Here is a 23,018-nt window from a genome sequence, read left to right as displayed (position 1 = left end):
CCAGGCCTAGGACAAACTTTTCAGGTTGCCGGGATACATCTACAGGTCATTCATGAAATCCAGAAGCCAATCAGAAATGAATATGGGCTTTTTTTTTTTTTAAGTGTTGTTCAAATACTGTTGTCTCCAATTTCCCCCTCCCCTCCCCTCTCCCGCCCCACTCTCCATCCTTTGGGTTTGTCCTTGGGTCCTTCATAAATGTTCCTTGACAACCCTTCCCTTCTTTCCCGTTATCCCCTTAGCCCTCTTGAACTTGGCCTTGTTAAAATTGGAATCATGAAGCATCCAAAGCAAAAAACACATTGGCTGCTTGTTAAAAATGTAATTTTTATTTGAATTAAGCTTTGCCCCTTCCCTCCACCACCCCATGAAGAAATAAGGTTTCTTTCATCTTAAATGCTAGTTTATAAAACTAAAATTCTGTTATTTCTAGGCTGTTACTCACCTACAATTCCTAAACTATACATTACATTTCTACACAGGACTTGTTACAGAATGTGTTACCTCCCTAGGTAAGTTTTAGCAAGCTGCTTCTTAAGGAAATAATATGGTAGGGGTTATTTTTTAAAAGAACAAATGTATTGAATACTTAAGTCCCAGGTACATTGATAAAAATACAAATGTCTCATAAAAATACTAAGCAATCTTTCAAGTAGATTTTAAATTACCCCAAAACATGGTAACTGCAGTTTTGAGAAGCAAGCTTGGGCGGGCCCGCCTTCTCTGAGCGCCAGCCCTCACGCAGCTGGCTCTCCAGGGTGCGCTGCGCTTGGCTGCAGTGAAACCAAGTAAACCGAGGTTTACTTCTCACTGCCCCCATGTCCACTGCAGGCCAGCTGCAGCTGGGCTCCACTTGGGAACCTGAACAGCCCACACTGCTTCTCTGTAATAGTGCTGGTCACGGTGTCGGAGGGAAAATAAGGTTCTAATTTTGAAGTGACACGTGTCACTTCCTTCATGTACAGTAAGCAAAAGCAAGCCACATGAGATGGGGAAGTATAATCTTTTCCCAGAGAAAAGTTATTTCTTTAATTTTTATTTTGAACTTATTGTATATTCACAGAAAATTGCAAAAACAGTAGAGGTCTTGTGTGTCCGTAACCCAGTCTCTGCCAATGACAACATCTTACGTAACAACAGCCTCCCAAGCAGCAATGGACATGGGCACTACCAGAGCCCTCACTCAGTTCATCAGTTGTGCATGCGCACAGTGTGGGTGTGTTTAGCTCCATGTGATGCTGTCATGTGTACACTTGTGTCACCACTGCACAGTCAAGATTCAGAACAGGCCCAGCACCACAAGACCCACTCCCACCCCACCGCCTCCTAGTCCCTGCCAACCACTGACCTGTTCTCCACTGTACGGCATTCCTACACGAATGGGACTTTGGGGGCTGGCTTCTTCACTCACCACAGCACCCTTGACAATGCCCTCGAAACCGTTCCAAGTTGCAGGTATCAACAATTCATTCACTTGAATTGCTAAGGAGTATTCTGTGCTTTTTGAATAATTGAGTCTGCACCTCTGCCCACATCCTGTTTGCTCGTGTTTGGTATGCAGATAGCACCTGCATTTTCTCAGGTGACCTGCAGCATTAGCTGTGGCCCTAGGTAGGATGCTGGGCTGAGCCGGATAGAGGTCACCTGGGGTGTGTCCCCATCCTCCCTCCAAGAATTGAGAGAGGAGGAGAAATCCAGGAGGCTCTAGGACACTCATTTCATTCCTAAGCAAAGTCTTGTCTCCTTGAGGGGTAGAGGAGGAGCTCCTCATGAGTCCAGCAGCCCTTCTGGAGAGCTGCGAGAATTGGCAGTCCACACACAGTGTCAGAGTGAGCCCATTTCTTAAGGGGATGCAGTGCCCAAGGTGGAGGCCAAAGTTCTGTCCAATCTGGGTATTATTAGCCAAGCCACTAAGCTATTTGCACTTCTGTTTTTACTTATGTTAAGTAAGGAGAGTAGCTTAGATGGGTTCTTCCAACTGCAATTCCACAGATTCAAGTTGGAAAGAATCCTGAGATAGGAGATGCCCTGAGTAAGGAACTCCCTTACTGAGTGGGGCACTATGTCCTCATTTGGGAGGCCAGGGAAAGCCCAGTGTCGGAGACGGGAGGAGGGCACAGCTTCACAACCTACCGAGAAAAAATGGGGGACTGTGACACAGTCAATTCCTGCATTTACACATCACGGTCCAGCCCAGAATCATAATTTGTGTAGCAGCGAAACTCATTGGCCACGTTCCGGGTGTGCTCTGGAGTAAACCTGCACATCTTCACTCCAAGAAGTCTCATCGCCTCTTCTTCCATGACAGCACCTGAAGAGAACAGACCAGGTGAACCTGAAGACGAATACAAGCACGAACCCTGTCTTCTGGCAAGAAAATAGCACTCAGAAAATGAGGCTGCAGGTCAGTTCTCCAGACTCCTTTTTACTTCCTCCAACATTTTTGCAAATGACTTACTTTCTTCAAGTTTTCCTGTCTCTGCAAAGCTAAGACAGTTAAAGCTTTAGAAATAGATTATATCCCACTAAGTAACATAAGAAAAGCAAAAACAATTATTAAAACCTGGTGTTTGCCACTTTGATCAAGAGCCCCCTTTTCAGTAACATCCACTCTTGCAAACTAAACAGGAACACATTCACACCAGCCTTGGCCAACCAGCCCATTTCTCCCTCAGCTCGTCCTCACCCCACAGCCTATCTTGCACGGCCCATTGCTGTGGACTTCATCCCAGATGCTGCCAAGCACCCGCCCCTGGATGCCCATGGCAGCAAGTGCTGAACACGCAGAAACCCAGGACTCACCCTGGATTCTTCCCTTTCTCACTTCCCACATGCACCGCACAGAACATTCTTTCAGCTTCATCTCCCAGTATGTCTTTCCTCCACCCCTGCTCTCCTGTTCTACCACCCAACCTTGTCCAGACTGCTTGTCTCAGGTGAACGCTGCATCCACTCACCCTATTAACTCCTGTTGGTACAAAGTTAACGCAATCTTCCTTAAATCAGATCTGTCCTTTTGGGGCTGAACGCTTAAAAAAAAAAAAACCCAACTCTGACCAGCACCTGTATGTGGGGGACCCTCTTGTCCCAGCAGCACCTGGGTCCTTAAGGCCTCCTCTTGAGGTCACCGCCACAGTGCTGCTCAGCCGAGGACCAGTGGACCTGTAGTACAGCTCCCCCGACTCCGTGCCAGCCCACCTTTCTCTGACTCTTTCCTATACTTTTCACAATTAGGAACTCATTTGTTCATCTGTCGTGTTCACTTTTAACCTATCCCCTAAAACTGAATGTATACTCCATGAGATCAGGCGCCTGCCCCATCTGCTGGAACGAAGGGCTAGTTACAGCTAATTAAGAAGTAAATACTATTTGTGCCAACAAGAGTCATGTTCTTGACCAAATACAATTTGACAACTGGAAGAGCTCCACTGCTCGGCCTGGACGCCCCAGGGAGAAGCGTAGCTGTGAGGCTGGGCGCAGGAACAGGGGCCTGCACCCCAGGGCCCGGACACCAGACTGCCCAGACGAGAGAGGTGGTTACCATTTTAGTTCTGGGTCAAATTTCTGCACATCCACCTTAAGAAAATACTGTATCTCAATCTCACCGGAAAGAACACTGTTCTGCTGTAGTAAACCTGACCCACAATGCCTAGCTTGTAACCTCAGGCATCCCACATTAACTCCACAGAGTCCAAACCTCTCATCAAGTGCAACCCCACCTGATGTGTGGGAGGCACTCAGTCCTCACAGCCCGGAAAGACAGGCAGCGTTACCAGCCCCATTTTTACAGATGAGGAAATAGGGGTACGGAGAAGTTACATAAACATAACCTGCATAAGGTCACACAGTAAATGGTGGATTCGAGATCTGAGTTCTCAGATCTCTTCCAACTCTTCCAACTCTCTTGAATCTCTTCCACCTGAGGCTTGAATATCACCTACCTGTGCACAACAGAATCTTATCCCGGGCCAGATACTTGACGGTTTCAGAGGTTTTTCTAAGACATTCCTCAGAAAGATAGGGGGGATCCACTATGACAATGTCAAAACTATGAGCAGCGATGTTTTCAGGCAAGTCCAGTGGATTATTGTAGTCATAGAAGACAAACTCCTCTCCGTAAACGGCAAATCTTCTGTCATACTCAAAGACGCACACATCCAGGTCTTTGTGCAGCTCTCTCAGTTTCTGATACACACTGGGGGTGCTCACACAGGCTATCCTGGAAAACAGCGAGCAAGTGCGCCAAGAGCTGTGCCAGGCGGCTGTCCGCGCCGGACAACAGCACCCCTGGAAACAGAGGGCCCTGTGCTCAGACCCCCCTGTAGAAAATGACAATGCAACTAACATAACAGCAGCAAATTCTCAGAGAAAAACGTTAACTGTCTTATTTTTAAAGGAATCTGGTATTTAAAAATCTGCAACTCATGATTTTAAGGTATGAAAAAGGTAAATGTGCTTTTTATAGTAAAAACTGTAAGACATTAAGAATGTGTAAGGGCAAAATTAGCCCAAGCCTAAATTTACCTATATACTCATGGTCCTTTAACATTTGTAACATTTATTTTAAATACTTTTAGTCTCTAAGTATTTTGAAGTTACTTTGTAATATGCATAGTCTTGAGAGAAAAACCCCAAATAACTGCTTCAGTAACTCGTTATCCAAAAAGATACATTAAAATTAGGTCTCAGTGAAGAAAAGATACTTTGGATTTCGCTGCTTTTTTGTGTAAGGAAATTATTACCAGCAGCCTGCAGTTTATAAATGGGTATGTTTCAAGAGTTAACTTTTAAAACCAACTTCTAAAAAGCTAGTAGTAACAAACACTGAACTATTGAGTTGATTGTGGTCCATCTGTAACAAAGGAATACTATATTATATGGCCATCACACCCCAAGACGCTCCAGGAACATAAGGGGAAAAAAGAGGCTTTCATGAGTGTAGTAATACCCATTCAGAGACATGAGACAAGATCCGGAGACCACAGCTGCCTCATGGGAGCACTGGGGGCCTGAAAATAATGAGGAAGGAAACTGACTTTTTCCCCTCAATCCCCTATATAACTTTTAGATTTTTTATCACACATATATATCATTCAAAAAGTATTTTGTGATTTAGATTATATTTTGTTTATGCTAATACAGTTGTCCCAATTTCTCCCCATTCGCACCCCCTTTTTTTATTTTAAAAAGATTTTATTTATTTATTTTTAGAAAGAGGGGAAGGGAAAGAGAAAGAGAGGGAAAGAGAGGGTGTGGTTGTCTCTCCCACGCCCCCCACTGGGGATCTGGCCTGCAACCCAGGCATGTGCCCAGACTGGAAATTGAACCAGTGACCCTTTGGTTCACAGGCTGGCACTCAATCCACTGAGCCACACCAACCAGGGCTCCATTTGCCCCCTTTTACCCAGCCCCAACCCACTGCCTCTACCAACCCCCACACCATTGTCCATGTCCATGGGTCATGCACGTATGTTCTTCAGCTACTCCATTCCCTGTGCTGTACTTACATCCCCATGCCCATTCTGTAACGACCAATTTGTACTTCTTAATCCCTTCACCTTTTTTGACCATCCTCCTGACCCCCTCCCATCTGGCAGCCATCAAAACATCCTCTGTATCTATGATTCTGTTTCTCTTATTTTTTTAGAATCAATTGTTGATAGCTATATATTTACTGTCATTTTATTGTTCATATTTTTGATCATGTTATTAAAGAAGACACTAACATTTCACATAATACTGGTTTGGTGATGACACTCAGCTTTTTCTTGTCTGGGGAGCTCCTTATCTGCCCTCCCATTCTAAATGACAGCTTTGCTGGATAGAGGTCCCTGTTTTTCACCACTTTGAATATTTCTTCCCAATTCCTTCTAGCCTGCAAAGTTTCTTTTGAGAAATCAGATGACAGTCTTATGAGAGCTCCCTATAGCTACTGGCTTTTCTCTCGCTGCTTTTAAAATTCTCTGTCTTTAACCTTTGCCATTTTAATTATGATGTGTCTTGGTGAGGACCTCTATGGGTTTATCTTGTTTGTGACTCTGTGCACTTCCTGGGCTTGTATGTCCACTGCCTTCACCATGTTTGGGAATTTTTTTGTCATTACTTTTTCATATAGGTTTCCAATTTCTTGCTCTCTCTCTTCTCCTTCTGGCACCCCTATGATACAAATGCTGGTAGGTTTGAAGTTGTCCCAGGGGCTCCTTACACTATCCTCATTTTCTTTTATTAAAATATTTATTTATTTTTAGACAGAGGGTGGGAGAGAGGGAGAGAAACATCAATGTGGATTGCCTGTCACACGCCCCCTCCTGTGGTCCTGGCTCACAATCCATGTGCCCTAGACTGGGAATCAAACCAGTGACCCTTTGGTTTGTGGTCCAGCACTCAATCCACTGAGCTACACCAGCCAGGGCTATCCTCGTTTGTTTTAGATTATTTTTTCTTCTTGTTGTTCTAATTGGGCATTTTATACTTCTTTAAATTCTAAATTGCTGATTCGATTTTCAGGTTCATTTACTCTGTTGATTTCCCTTAAATTGTTGAATTTCAGTTAGTGTATCCTTCATTTCTGACTGGTTCTTTTTTATGGTTTCCATTCCCTTTATTATGCCCTTGAAGTTCTCACTAAGTTCACTGAGCATCCTTATAACCAGTGTTTGGAACTCCGCACCTCGTAGATACTTGTCTCCATTTTGTTGTTTTTCCCGGAGTTTTGTTCTGTTCTTTCACGTGAGCCATGTTTCCTTGTCTCCTCACTTTGGTGGCCTCCCTGTGTTTGTTTCTATGTATTAGGTAGAGGTGCTACAACTCCCTGGCTTGGTAGTGTGGCCTAATGTAGTAGGTGTCCTGTAGGGTCCAGTGGTACAGCCTCCCCTATCACACAAGCTGGGCACTCGAGGTGCACCTGCTGTGTGGGCTGAGTACACGCTCTTCTTGTAGTTGAGGCTTGACTGCTGTCGGCTGGTCAATGGGAGAGATTTACCCAGGCCAATCAGCTACAAGGACTGGCTGTGACCACCGACCACCAACCTCTAACCACCATGGAGGATCAGCTGTGCAGCAGCCTACTCCACAGAGCAGGACTTACTTCAGCAGAGCTCTGGTGCCTACTGAGTCCGCCCCTTAAGTGTGTTGGTTGTGGAGGTGGTCGGATAGTGATGCTTTGACATGGTCTGAAGCTGCCCACTGGGTACGCAAGCTCTGGAGCCTCCTAGGAGGTGCAGGCCAAGGTCAGCCATCACCTGTGTTCTGTTTGGGGCCATCAGCATGAGCTACAAAGCAATCTGCAGTGGGCTGCTACTTGTGCTGGGTGTGGAGGTGTCCAGGAGAGTCCAAGCTGTGAACGAACGACTGCTGCTAGTGCTGGCTGGGCACCGCTGAGCCAGGCACAAAGCATGCTGAGGTAAGATGCTGCTGCTTTGAAGGAATTGAGGAACATCTGAAGCATGAGCCAGGGCAAGCCACTGAAAAGAAAAACCACTGGAAACAGCTTGGGTGGGCCCAAAAGTTGGGTGGGGTAGAAGCTCAGGGGATTACCCAGGTGGGGCAAACAGTATGAGCCAGGTTGATGGAGTCTCAGGTACGGCACCTGCCTGCCAGCTCCATTGGGGGAGGGCTCAGAAAGGGAACAATGGCCTCTGCCAGCACTTCTATTGAGAGAAAACTGCCCCATATCTCTCACCCTAACGCCAAACACTTTAGTTCCTCCCTGTATGGCTGGGGTGCCTTTCAATCTGCTACTCCCATGCTGGAGCTCAGAGGGAGTGAGTCTGAGCACGTCTATGCACGGGCCCTTTAAGAGGAACTCCCTGGGTCTCTAGAAGTTGTCTTCCACAGCCTCAATCCTCACTCGTTTTTACAGCCAGAAGTTATGGGGACCTACTTTTCTGGCACTGGAACCCTGGGCTGGGGGGACTAGTGTGGGGCTGGGACTCCTTGTTCCTAAAATATCCCTCCCAATTTTTATCTGCCACATGTGGGTGTGGGACCAGCCCATTCGGTATCTCTGCCCCTCCTCTATCAGTCTTGATGTGCTTTCTTCTTTAATTCCGTAGTCGTAGGACTTTATTCAGCTCCATTCCTGGAGGTTCTGAGTAATGGGTGTTCTGTAGTTTAGCTTGAATTTTGGTGTGGTTGTGTGAGGAGGTGATCCGCGTTTACCTGCACTGCCATCTTGAATGAAGTCCTCCATAAAAGTACTTCTTTTAAAAATTAATAATTAAACTAAGCTTTAAACCTATGAGATGCACTTCTGAACACATGCAGGTTAGGCCTCCGGGCTTGCTAGACAGGCTGCGTGGCCCAAATACACTTGAAGTGTATAACATCCCGGTGATGTCACACACGCTTCCATGGGAAACGTGCACATCCAGTCAGTGGCAAGGGCAAGACGAGCCCCAGCCCAGGCTGCTGTCAGAGTTCAGCGGGCTGGTGGGGAGATGAGGGTGTAGACACACAATGTCTTCACTGTCCTGGGATGACAAGCAGCCAACAGATACACAATGAACTATCACCTGAGAAAGAGGTGAAATAAAGGCATTTTCAGTCAAACTAAATCTGAGCTTGTTGCCAACAGAACATCTCTCAAACATTCTGAAGGATGTACACAGGCATCAGGAAAGTGTATCAGGAGATGCGACAAGCAGGGAACAGGTGTGGTGAACCCAGCAGGACAGTGGAGTTTGTCATGGAGTGGAAGGGCCAGAGAGTGGCTCACCCCTAAGTCACCTTGAGCAAGTGACTAAATCTCCTGGGCCTCAGCTTCTGTCTTTAGAATTAAGAATGTGATGTTAACTACCTCACAAAGGTGTAAGAACTAAACAAGCTGACCCTCATAAAGCGCTGACACAGAAGACGGGGACAGGGCATGCCGTGAGTATTCAATAGGTGCTCCAATTTTTACTCAACTTTAAGATTATGACATAGCTCCTGAAAATACTGAAGACGCCTGTCAGAAAAAAAAAAAAAAGGTTGCATCCAAAGCCCTTACATTAATGGGGAAAAAAGGGAAAACATATGTAAAAACACTGTCATTAAGAAAAACTTAATGAACAACTAACACAATTTAAAAAGTAAAAGAACAGACAAAAGCAAAACTTGGGACTTCCAGTTAACGATGGTGGGTAGGACATGTTCATGGGTTTGTGCCCTCATGAAAGCCCACTCAACGCAACACAAGTAAAATTCCACTTTATTGTTGAAGCCTACACCTGCAAGAGAAAGGGACTGTGAGAAGACACAAAAGAAACACACTCAGGAAGCTGGAAAGCAGTGCAGAGTGGTATCTCACTTGGCAGGCCCAAGACACCAAATCCCAGTAGCCAGGAAAGCTGGGGAGCAACCTGGTCTCCACCACTGAACCCCAAAGGCTCAGGATGCTGCAGACCAGGTAACTCAAGAAGGGGCTGAAGGTCCATGTAAGAAGACAGTCCTTCCCAGGACTTCCCTCCCTCTCCCAGGCCCCCAGGTGTCTACCTTCCATGAAAGGAAGAAAACTGGAGGGACAGTCTCTAGATTGGGGGACCCTGAGGGGATGCCAGCACAACTAGTGATACAGTGCTGTGTGGCAATGACAAGGATTAAGTTAAACCTACCGGATGCTGGCACCTACAGTCCTCTTAGTAGTGTGCCCCTCAGGACGATGTCACAACACACTTAACTTCAAGGGAAAAATCAGAAAACTCTTCTAGAGCTCTGACCAGCCCAGGAATAAACACCCAGACAGAGTGATACTGGGGGTTACCTAGGAAACAGCTCATCTAGATCATCCAACTGCAAAGACCAAGTAGATGAGGTCTGCCATGTGTTACAGCTTTCAAACCTTAATATGAACAGGCAGTGAAGGTCAATAGACATTCAGGAAAAGCACCTAATATTTGAGGCCAAAATAAGTAAGCAGAAAAGGAATATTGGAGTAAACAGACTACGTGGAGAGAAGAAAGCTTTTAAAAAATACCCTGGAATTAATATCCTCATAAGGATGAACAAGATACACTAATAAAGAAATATTCGGTGACCCCAAAAGAGAGCTATAGGTGTCTATGTATGTAATAGCGAAAATGGCAAACCAAGCAGAAAGTTTAAAAATAAAGTTGAGTAATTTTCCCAGAAAGTAAGGTAAAAAGGACAAAGAAAAGGAGATAAAATCCAACATTCAAATACTAACAGGAGTTCCAGAAAGAGGAACAGAAAAGAGAAAATCAAAGAAATAAGACAGTTTTTCCAACTGGAGGAAATGAGAAAGAAAGGGCCCCTTCACCCAGTAGAAGAGGGGAATGCTCTACACTGGGACACATCAAATACTGGGGATCAAGAGAAAATCCTAAATTTGCAATGAGCAAGGATGCGAGAAAACAGCTTTCCTAACAAGAACTCAGAACAGTGTGGGATTTCTCAGCAGCACTGAAGAAGACTTGGAAGCAGTGAAACGACGTCCTCAAGATCCAAATTACATGTACAGAAAAACTGTTACAGCTGAGAGCAGGGCAGAATAAAGGTATTTTCAGACATGAAAGGCTTTAAAAATTTGCCTCCCACATATCTTTCCTGTGGAAGCTATTAAAGGATAGACCCAACCCAAATAAGGCAGCAAACTGGGACCTGGGGTACAGGAAACTGGGAATCCAGAATAAAAGAGAGGAAAAAGGGTGCTTAGCATGATGGTGAAGAGAGATGCCAAGATAAAAGCTAGAAATCAACCAGTCAAGCTTGGAACAGGTAGTAAAGCTCTGGGGTAACATTTTTCAAGGAGTTGAATTATTTTTGTGTTTACAGATAGGAGATTTACACAACCAGGGGAGAATCTGAGGGTCAATAAGTGATATGGACATAGAAACACATAAAAAATAGGATACATTTTCTTCAGGAAAATGAAAAATTTTATAGTAAGGAAAAAGTTAAAGTCTCAGCTGTAAAGAACATATATGTTTTTGTAACTATATAAACCCTGCTCTAGCCCTAGTCGGGGAAACTCTACCGGGAGCACGGGCAGAAAGCATGCATGTCTGTGGAAGTGGTACAGTCTGAATGAGGTAAAGTCTCATGTTCTGTGGTGAGAAGTCAGGAAACAATGTCTCAGGTGACAAATCCAGAAGGGCTAACAGAAGAATGTTATTTAAAAATATGGTTGTACCATTATTATATGAAATGTTAAAGGCACTTATTGAAGAAAAAGAAGAACAATACTTCTTTCAAAATTTCAAGTATTGTTCAAAACTAAGAACAATAAAATGGCAAAAAATACATATCTATCACCAATTGATTCTAAAAAACTAAGCAAACAAGAAGAACAGAGACAGAATCATAGATATAGAGAGCATTTTGATGGTTGCCAGATGGGAGGGGGTGAGGGGAAGAATGGGTGAAGGGGTGAGGGCATTAAGAAGTACAAATTGGTAGTTACAGAATAGCCATGGGGATGTTAAGTGGAGTATAGGAAATGGAGGAGCCAAAGATCTTATACGACCGACCCATGGACATGAAGAATGGTGGGAGGATTGCCTGAGGGAGTGGGGGTGCTGGGTGGAGGGGGGCAAAGAGAGAAAAGTTAGGGGAACTGTAATAGCATAATCAATAAAATATAATTAAAAATAGAAAAATATGGTTGTAAATACCAAAGACACTATTGGAAGGGAGCTGAAAAGGGGAGGAGGGGGTCAAAGGGTAAAAAGTAGAAATGGATTTTTATTGAATAAACCTTTAGGACCACTTGACTTTAAATTACATGTGTGTAAAATTTTGATAAAAATAAAGAACAAGTTAAAAAAAGAAAACCTACATTCTTAAAACCTCAGAAAGTCAAGTATTAGGGATAAAAAAGAAAGAAGCAGGTTAGAAAATTTTAGAAAAGGACAGGGGGGAAGGGAGGTACAAGGGGAGTAAATGGCAATGGAAAAATATAATAAAGGTTAAGTTAAAAATAAAAATAAAAAAATTAAACAAGTTTTTAAAAATGACAGAGATAAGACATCTTACACTGAATACAATGAGTGTCCCTAAGCTTGTTATTGCTGCAGCTCTTATTCCTTATATTCTCCAAAGCACGAACTACAAATTTTGCTGATCATGATTCAGACTTGTTACATAGTATCTTTCATCTAGGAAGGATATTTAAAATATTTAGATTAAAACAAAAGAGAAGCAGATTTTGAACCTTACCTTCCACCTTCCCCAGCAGCTGCAGCTGCTTCCTTAGCAAGCTTCAGAGCAGTTTCCTGACTGTACCAAAACTGGCTCAACTGCTGTAACAGAGGAATGAGTTGAAATCATTTTAGAATTAGTATAAATTTGGTTCCTTTAATTTAAACCTGTGCATATATTTATTTTTTTTTCCTTTTTTCTCTTTAAAACCAATTTTGGGAAAATTATTAGTTTTACTTTATTTTTATTCTTTACGCTATTACAGATGTCCCCATTTTCACCCACTCTGACCATCTCCCCACTGCCCTCAGCAGCCCCTTCCCGCCAGCCATCACTGTGGTCTGTGTCTATGGGTTATGCATGTATGTTCTTTGGGTCATCCTTTCACCTTCTTTCATCCAGTCCCCTCTCCTGCCTCCCCACTGATAGCTGTCAGTCTGCTCCATTAATAGAAGGCTGGGAGTCCAAGTCTGCAGGGGAGTTAAGTGGAAGTTATACTGGAATTGGAACTAAATTACAGAACAATCAACCTGAATTATAAACTGAAGACTAGCTGAAGAGAAGTCCTATAACCAAGGATTTATAGAACAACCACATCAAGACTGGTAAGAAGGGCAGAGATGCAAAATGGGCTGGCCCCTACCATACAAACCCAGTCCCAGCAAAGGTAGCCACCAACTGTGGACTGCTTTGTAGCTCCTAACAGGTAGCCCAGGTCACAGGCAGCATCTGACTCTGACCTGCATTGCAGTCTCTCCCAAGAAGCCCCAGAACCAACACCACCAGGAGCTCACTTCAGATCACATCGGAGCACCACCCAATTAGCTCCACAACAGGCACGCCCAAAGGAAGATCTCAGCATGCACCAGACCATGCTGGGGTGAATTCTACTTTGTTGCTTCAGCCCCTGCACAGCAACTTGTACAGTGGTCAGGGTTGATTTTCAGAATCAGTCAGCCTGACAGTCAGTACCACCCAGGGATGGGCTAACAGCAATCAAGACTCAACTGCTGCCCAGGCCTGGTGGTTCAGTTGGCTGTAGTGTTGTCCTATACACCAAAAGTCTGCAGGTTCAGTTTCTGGTCAGGGTATGTACAGGAGGCAATCAATCTACGTTTCTCTCTTACATTCATGTGTGTGTCTCTCTCTCCCTTCCTTTCTCTCTAAAATCAATAAAACATATCCTCAGGTGAGAATTGTTTTTAAAATATATATTTTTTAAAAAGACAACTACAACAGGAGATTTCACATATCCCCAAAAGGGACACTCCTACAGTACCCAGCTCAGCTGAACAGGGAGACTGTGCTACTGGGTCCCACAGAACACCTACTATATAAGGCCACTCTACCAAGGCTGGCAGACACAGCAGCTCTACCTAATACACAGAAAAAAACACAGAGAGGCAGCCAAAGTGGGGAGACAAAGAAACATGCCCCAAATTAAAGAATAAGAGAAAACTCTAGAAAAAGATCTAAATGAAATGGAGGCAAGCAAACTACCAGATACACAGTTCCAAACAATGGTGGTAAAGATGCTCAAGGAACTTAAGATTGAATCAATGATTTGGAAGATAAGGTAGCAGAAAACAGAGCAGCAAAAATAAAACAGAATTTTTAAAAAATGAGGATAGTTTAAGGAACAGCTAGGAAAACATCAAGTAAAACAACATCTGCATCATAGGATATCAGAAGAAGAGAGAGAACAAGGGATTCAGAACCTATCTGAACAAATAATGACTGAAAACTTCTCTTACTTGGTGAAGGAAAAATCAAGTCCAGGAAGCTCAGAATCCCAAACAAGATAAAACCAAAGAGGCCCACACCAAGACACATCATAATTAAAATGGCAAAGGTTATAGACAAAGACAAAATCTTTAAGCAGGAAGAGCTCCCATAAGACAGAGAGCTGATTTCTCAATAGAAACACTTCAGGCCAGAAGGGATTAACAACAAATATTCAAAGTGATGAAAAACAAGGACCTACAACTAAGACTACACTATCCATCAAGGATATCATTCAAAATTGAAGGAAACTAAAGAGCTTTCCAGATGGGAAAAACCTAAATAAGTTCATCACCACCAATACAGTATTACAAAAAATGCTAAAGAGAAGGAGGAGGAGGGGGAGGGAGAGGAAGAAAAAAGCAACATAAGCTTGTATAATAAAATGACAATAAATACATTCCTATCAATAATCACTTTAAATGTAAATGGATTAAATGCTCCTATTGAAAGACACTGAGTAGCTGACTGGATAAGAAAACAACAGCCACGATATGGTGTCTATGAGAGATCCACTTCAGATCAAAAGGCAAAGGGATGAAAAATATTTCATGCAAATAGAAACAAAAAGGCTAGGTACAATATTTATACAGACTTTAAAATAGACTTTAAAACAAAGGCTATAATAAGAGACAAAGAAGGACACTACATAATGATAAAGAGATCAATCCAACAGGAGGATATAACACTTGTAAACATTTATGCACCCAACAACACAAGAGCACCTAAATCAATAAAGCAAATCTTGATGGACATAAAGGAAGAGATTGACAGAAATACAGTCACAGTAGGGGACTTTAACACCTCATTGATATCAAAGGATAAATCTTCCAAACAAAAATCAAAGAAATAGTGGCCTTAAATGACAAACTACATCAGATGGATTTAATTGATATGTTCAGAGCATTTCAGAGAGGGAGAGAAACATCAATGTGTGAGAGAAAATTCAATCAGCTGCCTTTTGCACGCTCCCAACTGGGGACCAGTTGCCTGGCATGTGCCTGGACCAGGAATCAAACTAGTGACCTTTCAGTTGGCTAGCTGGCACTCAACTCACCGAGCCATACCAGCCAGGGCTCAGTTGCATTTTTAAACACCAATAATGAACTATCACAAAGGGAAACTAAGAAAACAAACCCATTTATAACTGCATCAAAAAATAAAATACCTTGGAGTAAATTTAGCCAAGGAAGTAAAAGACCTATACTCAGAAAATTGTAAGACACTGAAGAAAGAAACTGAAGACCCAAATCAATGGAAGTATATACACCATGCTCATGGATAGGAAGAAATAGCATGATTAAAATGTCCATACTACCCAAAGCAATCTATAGATTCAACACAATTTCTATTAAAATACCAATGGCATTTTTCACAGTACTGGAACGAATAATCCAAAAATTTGTACGGAACCACAAAAGACCCCAGATAGCCACAGCAATCTTGAGAAAGAAGAACAAAGTTGTAGCAAAGTCGGTATCACACTACCTGATATCACACTGTATTATACGGCTACAGTAATCAAAACAGACACAGAGAACAATGGAACAGAATAGAGAGCCCAGACATAAACCCACACCGATATGGTCAATAAACAAAGAAGGCAAGAACATACAGTGAGGTAAAGACAGTATATTCAATAAATGGTGTTGGGGAAACTAGACAGATATATGCAAAAAAATAAAACTAGACTACCCTCTTACATCATATACAAAAATAAACTCAAAATGGATTAAAGACTTAAATGTAAACACTCAAAGCCATAAGAGTCCTAGAAGAAAACAGAGGCATGCCCTGACTGGTGTGACTCAGTGGGTTGGGCATCATCCCACAAATTGAAAGGTAGCCAGTTGACTCCAGGTCAGGGCACATGCCTGGGTTGCAGGCCAGGTCCCTGGTTGAGGGCGTGCAGGAGGCAACTGATAGATGCTTCTCTCACGCATCGATGTTTTTCTCCCTCTCTTTCTCCCTCCCTTCCCCTCTACAAAAATAAATAAAATCTTAAAAAGCAAACATAGGCAGTAAAATCTCTGACATTTCTCTTAGCTATATATTTTCTTATATACCTCCTTATATACCTTTCTTATACACAAAAGAAAAAATAGACAAATAGAACTACATCAAACTAAAAAGTTTTTGCATAGCAAAGGAAACCATCAACAAAATGAAAGGCAGGCTACTGAATGGGAAAAGATATTTGCCAATGATACATCCAATAAGGGGTTAATATCCAAAATTTATAAAGAACTCATACAACTCAACATCAAAAAACCAAACAGTCTGCTTAAAAAGCAGGCAGAGGACCTGAACAGACACTTCTCCAAGGAGGACACGCAGAGGGCCCAGAGACACATGAAAAGATGCTCGATGCTACTATTCGTCAGAAAAATGCAAATTAAAATGAGGTAACACCTCACACCTGTCAGAATGGCTATCATCAATAAATCAAAAAAATAAGTGTTGATGAGGATGCGGAGAAAAGGGAACCCTAGTGCACTGTTGGTGGGAATGCCGACTGATGTAACCACTGCAGAAAACAGTATAAAGGATCCTCAAAAAATTAAAATGTAATTGCCTTATGATGCAGTGATTCTACTCCTGGGTATATATACACAGAAACCCAAAACACTAATTCAAAACAGTATGAGCACCCCTGCATTCACTGCGGCAGTATTTACAATAGCCAAATGATGGAAGCTACCCAAGTAGATAAAAACAGATAAAAAAGCTGTGGTACACATACGTAATAGAATGTTACTCAGACAAAAAAGAATGAAATCTTACCATTTGGGACAGTCTGGTTGGACCTAGAAGGCATTATGCCAAATGATATAAGTCGGACAAAGAAAAACAAATACCATATGATCGCACTTACCAGTATATGTGGAATCTACAGAGCAATATAAATAACCAAAAATAAATCAGAAACAGACTGATAGATACAGAGAAGAGACTGATGGTTTCCAGAGGAGAGGGTGGTTGGGGGACTAAGTGAAAAAGATGAAGGAATTAAAACGTGCAAATTGGCAGTTACAAAATAGTCACAGGGATGTAAAGTACAGCACAGGGAATACAGTCAATACTATTCTAATAACTATGTGTGGTGCCGGGGGGCGGGGGGGGGGGGGCACTGGAAATACTGAGGGGACCGCTATGTAAAGTATATGATTATCTAACCACCATTCTGCACACCCGAAACTAAGACAAAATGATACTGAATGTAAACTTGTAATTGAAAAAATAAAATTAAAAAAAATAAATTAATAGAACGTCCTAAATGGAGGCACTTTTACCACTGGCTGTTCACACCATGAAAGAAGAGAAGCAATCAATGCTTCTCCTGATGGAAGACCACCCCCGCCCCCGTGCATGAGTTCTGCCCCCCAAAATACTGACCCTGAATCTGATTAAGCCACTAGATTCAACAATCAACTAACAGAATTACAAATACAGAGGACTGAAGAATATGTTAAAGGACATCACAAAGATGTCCAGTCCCTACCTCTTTTCTGTGGCCTCTTTATCTGAGGAATGTTCCTGAATTATTTGTTTTTCTCTCAGGGACAAGTTGTTTGTTTTTCATCTTGCTACATTCTATGCATGCTGATTATTTCCTTTTAAATTTCTAGTGATTCTTCATTATCTACTCACATATTTAAAATACCTTATTTTAATGGAAAAAGTGGATTTCTCTGCAATGCAATATGCCCACTTCTCCCATGAACGGCAGGGCCAGGGGCCAGTGGTGTTACTGACATCTCATACATCCAGAACAGAAATACAGTATTCAAAATATTAAGGAGAAGGAAAAGAGAAAGAAGTAGACTACGCAAGGATACCGCAGCTCTTCAGGTTTCTGATGTTTTACTATCTGAACAGAAGCACTAGCTAGAAGACAAACACAAAAAGCAAACAGTGGGAAAGAGGCTTTGCCATTGGTAAAACATTCAGAGTAATGGAAAGAAACATTTTTATCAGTCAGTTTCAAACATATGGTAACAGGAAAATTTTATATAAGAAACTCAAACTTGACAAAATGTAAAAGACTGGAAAAACAACAATAACAAGCATACAAAGCTTCATTCAAGTTGCTAAGGGATAGAGAAAGACACATCTATTATCTAGAGGAGTCACAGAAAATTCAAACATCTTCTCTTTCTCAACTATGTCCTTCAAACGATTTAAATTTCTACATCCCAGCTTAGGTTAGGAGTTTCCCTCAGTTCATTTTTGTTTTCTACTTTCTATTTTTATTTGGACCATAAAATACAATTAAAATATACACTATACACTAGAAACTATTAATATCGCCTGAACTCCCTTTCTTTAACACTTCACTACATGTTTAAGTTCAGTCCCAGCATGTGCCGCCATGACACTCTGCCCTTGCCACAGGGTGTGCGCCCGAGCACGGGAAGGGGTCCCGACTTTGAGTCGGATGTAACAACCTGCCACTCCCCTGTCTGAGAAGTCCTGTCCACTAACTGTCAAGCAGCCTGAGAGTTCAGCACCAGGCAAATCTGCATTTACACCATCTTAAACTATTCCTGGACTGCTTTCTGTGCTAGTTTCCCAAGTATGTTATCAGCTCCCAAAGGGCAGGGGACATACTTGGGTATCAGGCAGGATGTAGACAAACACTGGACTAGGTCCAGAGCAGGTTCCACACCAACATCCCCCAGCAGATATGGAATGCATTTACTCACCCAGTTCTCTTCTATCCTCCCAATGCTGTATGTGTCATCCCCACCTGGGTCCCTGTGCTGCTTCTGCTCAGCATAAAATTCCTGGAGAGCTGCTAAGGCGTGGAAGGAAAGCTGGGGAACATCATCGTCTTCCAAGTCACACATCTCACAAACTGTCTATGACCTGCAAATAAGTAAAAGTGCTTCTTCCCATCAAATAACAAATAAAAAACGTTTATGTCACAGCAAAGTTCCAAACTAAAAGTGGTTTTTTTTTTTTTAAAAAAAAAGGGAAACATATTTAAAAGAGATCAAACATCTATAGAGGTCTTCCATTCAAATGCAGTTTCCCTTTAAAGGTATGTAGTTTTTATAAATACGATTTTCAGATTTTTATGATACCTTGTAGAACAAAAAATTTCCTAAGTATCTAAAGACATTTTGCTTTCTTCTGGAACCCCAATGGCCATGTGCAGAGAGTGCCCAGCAGATTCTCTGAATCAGAGATCGTCTTATACTCGAACATTACTGTTTAGGTGATCTAAGGCTCCTGGCTGTTATTGATAGGATAAATACAGGATTGATTTAAAAAAAAAAAAAGAGCACAGAAAGATCTATGAAAAACAAAAGGGACAACAAAAGAAAGGGAAGAAGAAAAGTAAAACAAAGGGAGAAAAGGAAGGTGTTTTCGTAGGAATGGATGGTCAGACACAACTACTTCTTCAGGTACCTCCCAGTCAGTGCAGACAGCTACGTCTGCCCAAGACCTCTACCAACTGCTAGTTCCAGGGCTCCCCAAACCACCCTCATGTGCAGTAGTCTGCTAGAAAGCCTCACAGAACTCACTAAGGGCAATTAGACTCACAGTTATTACAGGGAAAGGGTACAAATTAGAGCCAGTCAAGGAAGAGATGCAGAGTCCTGGAACATTCCAAACAGGAAGCTCCCACTGCCCTCGGAGGCACCACCCTCCCGGCATCCATGTGTAAGTGTCGGGGTGTAGTTCGTAGTGAGGCTTCATGGCATTGCCATGACTGACTGAAGTATTGCCCCCCAGGTTGAAGTCAGTCCCCAGCTCCTGTCCCCAAGGCTGGTATGGCCTGAGGGCCCTCCATGAATAACAGATATTTCTATCACTTGGGAAAATGTATACAGGTTACCTATCAATGGCCAAACCTCTACTTGGGTGAGGTAAATTCCTTACTACTCAGGAACCAAACACATTTATAAATCAAAAGTTATTCTTAGTACAAAAACAGCACACTATTTGCTTTTTAAAACATTGTGTCTAAATTTTACAGCAAGTGAAATGTTGAAAGTCAGCACTCAAGAGCTCTGTCACGTTGCCCCTCCTACTACTCTTAAGGCACATGTTGGTGTATTTGATCCAGTCTTGGCAACTAAAAAAGCAAGACTCTTATGGGAAAAATTCCCCAGGCCTAGGAATAGTGTCCAAAAGATGCAGAGTAGCCATTTAAAATGAGAAATGCTTCTTGATGCAACTTTTTTCTTCCTTTCAAAATCAAAAAGCCAGACTTTCCACCTAAAATCCTACAAACAAAAATAAAACCTGGTACATACCAACTACTGACAGACCAGTGTTGTCAGGAGTCTCAAGAACGTGTAAGTCACACAGTTACAGAGCACACACAGTATGACTAAGTCCACTTACATGAAGTTCAAAATCACCCAGATTTTTGCAAGTGAATAAAAAACACTTTTGCAAGTGAATAAAAAACTCAAGATTAAAAGTTAAAGATTAAAGTTCCTTCTGAAAGTGAGGAATGGGCTTGGAAAGAAATACACATAAAAATTTCCTAAATGTTTATTAGAGTCCAACAGAGACCTGTAGGTTTGTTTCTGTAAGTAAAAGGTATCTGAAAGGGGTTTTAGTTGATGCCTCCTGAGGGTACTGAAGGATTGAAATGTGTCATTTCAGTTTACTGGAAAAAAAAAAAAAAGAATTTCCAGCAAAAGACACTAGGAGCTATTAGGCTGGAGCATTTCCAAGTGGAAAGTTGAGCTGAGAGAAACTGCAACAGCACAGAAAACTGACTGCAAACCACTAGGTTTCATTTCGGTTGGGTATTTCAGGATTAAACGTTTCTTTCATTCGGGTAAAGAGCTGGGTAACTATTAAAATCCAATGCCTCATGGCAGAGATGAATGACAGACCTAGGTAGGCCTAGGAGGAATGGAAAATCACCAGCCAGGAAACTGCACTGGGAGAAACTATAGCCTGGGGAACTAACTGCCTGCCGGCCCTACCCAGGACAAACAGATGCTCGGCTAAAATTGGGCTCTGGGGTCGGCCTATCCAGCATAACAGGATGCAGCTTTAACTTGAGCCTGACAAGATGTATCAAGAACAATGGTCAGCAGAAAAGGCACCCAGCAACCAGCTCTAGCCAGTCAGACTCTGACACCACAACCAGTTACCCTTTGCGGGTTTTTGCACTTAAAAACCCTGTCCTAAGACCAATGGAGTCGTAACCTCCCTTGGTTGGCTCCCCAACCTCTCTAGGTTGGTCCCACTTTCCCCCAAGTCTTAACCTCCCTTGGTTGGCTCCACATTCTCCACTTTCCCCTGCGATTCCCAACCTCCCTGGTTGGTCCCCTCTTATTTTCCACTAATAAACCCTGCTCCTTGGCTCCTGCGTCCATCTGGTTTCTTGAGTGACTCTGACCTAACAATGAACTGTACAAGCTGTTCCTGATTAAAGTTTTATGACCCTGCCTAGAAGATCTGAAGGACAAAGTATGTGTGTATCCATATACATTCCTACAGGTACACACATATGTACATCCTTGATGTAAATAAGAATCTTTGAATTTTTATTTATTAATACTAAAAAGCACTTTCCACAGCAGCATCTCTGGAGAAGGGCTTTGAAATTGCAGCTTGAAATCTGTTATCAAGTCATTTAGAAATAACACATGAAAACTGTAAAAAGAAACCAGTTGACTTTTAAGTGCAAAACAAAGAATTCTAAAGAGCAATTTAAGTAAACTGTCTTTCATGGCTGTAAAAAGAGTTAAATTTCAATCTATATTTTAGCATGAATCTTATTTTAAAATGTTTTTGTGAAAATTTGTGTGTGTGTGTGTGAAAATGCATTTTAAAGCTGATCAATGTGATAACTGCTCACTGAGGCACTACTTTGTATTAAGCACTGTCTTGGTAACAGGGATCACAGTCCCTCTCCTCTTGGAGCACACGTCCTATTGAGGCAGACAGATCATAAACGGAAATAAAATATATGCTGGACAATGAAATATAAGATCAATGGAGGGTTATTTGCAGTAGAGGCTACAATATTAGCAATCATAGACTGTTTCCTACATCACTGACATGAGTTAAGAGTGCATCACTTGCTACGTGGGGAAAAATTGATGATGTAATACACATCACGAAAGACTAAATTAAATGAACTTTGATGTGCTAATTTTTTACCTGTCATTACTTTATCATCTTTAACGTTATGTAAATTTCCTAAGTGAGTTTGTGAAATTGCTGGGAAAGGGATTCCCAAGTCCAAAAGAGTTGGCAAGTGCTGTTTCATTATTAAACTGACATTCAGTCTTATGTGGCACTCACAGAAGGGAAGATTTGACCCCCCCCCCCCCAGGGAAATGAATATCTGGCAAAGTCTGAAGATATTTTTAGTCGTCATAACTAGGAAGGGTACTTAATGCTCACATCTAATTGGTACAGGCTAGGGAAGCTGGTCAACTCCCTGTATTTTATGGGACTACCCTTCACAACAAAGAACTACAGAACCCTAAGTGTCAACAGCGCTAGGGTTGAGAAACTGCACTGTGATGATGTGTAAGCCCGCTATTAGAGGAGCTGCATTTAGTGCCATGGGTCAGAAAAAAGAGCATGTACAGGTGGAGGGTGACAGTGAGGCAACGGGTGGATTATCTACCACGAGAAAAGCCCGGGCTCGTTCATGTGTAGCCTCCGCAGAGTGAGCAGGCTCCTAACGGGCTGTGCTGTCACTTTGTTTCCTTAGACAGTACTTGACACAACACGATTAATGCAGTCTACAAAGGAATGCATAAAATTCTCCAGTTTCCGTATGTCAACTTCCCATAATTCAAGCCCTCCGCCCTCCACTGCATCAAGTCGTACAGGCTCCCATTACTTCTGCAGCTGATTCTGGGAAGGTGGTGGTTGGGGAGTAAAGAGCATTAACCAGAATTCCCCCCACATCCAAGGTTGCCAACGGAGAGGACCCTCCTACTCACAATCCGAAACGCCCAAGGTCCCTCGCTTCCCTCCCGTCTTCCTACAAGGACTTACCCCGCCACCAAAAAGCTCTACTCACGCTGTTGTTTTAAATTCTAAGAAATTAGGTATAAGTTGTGTCCAGTGGGATACGATCGTGAATGTCCACTCCTGCCCTCTTC

General features: G+C 42.4%; 2 protein-coding genes across 7 annotated transcripts in view; one reads left to right on the top strand and one right to left on the bottom strand.

Annotated features, from left to right (window-relative positions):
* The window catches only part of IL17D (interleukin 17D), a 95,874-nt gene that overhangs the window by 21,187 nt on the left and 51,669 nt on the right, over positions 1–23,018 (top strand). For 3 of the 4 annotated variants that reach the window (XR_008426413.1, XR_008426412.1, XR_008426414.1), the window contains exon 4: positions 2,309–2,404. The gene's annotated coding sequence lies outside the window, so the exon portion shown is untranslated. Of the gene's footprint in view, positions 1–2,308; positions 2,405–18,697; positions 18,817–23,018 lie in introns of those variants that run through there. The other variant, XR_008426411.1, reaches the window with a different exon arrangement.
* On the bottom strand, positions 308–18,770 carry EEF1AKMT1 (EEF1A lysine methyltransferase 1). 3 transcript variants are annotated; one of them, XM_045188115.3, is made up of 4 exons: positions 18,627–18,770; positions 12,157–12,239; positions 3,942–4,219; positions 308–2,487 (listed from the first exon to the last, which is right to left on the bottom strand). In XM_045188115.3, the coding sequence occupies exons 1-4, from the start codon at positions 18,768–18,770 to the stop codon at positions 2,426–2,428; spliced, it is 567 nt and encodes a 188-aa protein (XP_045044050.2). In that variant the 3' UTR covers positions 308–2,425. The 3 variants fall into 3 exon arrangements, with proteins under 3 accessions (XP_045044050.2, XP_024436523.1, XP_045044049.1); XM_024580755.3 differs by having other exon boundaries at positions 308–2,311; XM_045188114.2 differs by having other exon boundaries at positions 308–2,311; positions 12,157–12,236.

The sequence above is a fragment of the Desmodus rotundus genome, chromosome 3 (assembly GCF_022682495.2).
Source record: "Desmodus rotundus isolate HL8 chromosome 3, HLdesRot8A.1, whole genome shotgun sequence".
NCBI classification, from domain to species: domain Eukaryota; kingdom Metazoa; phylum Chordata; class Mammalia; order Chiroptera; family Phyllostomidae; genus Desmodus; species Desmodus rotundus.
The sequence above is the reverse complement of the archived record's forward strand: the minus strand, read 5'-3'. Positions and strand labels throughout refer to the sequence as shown.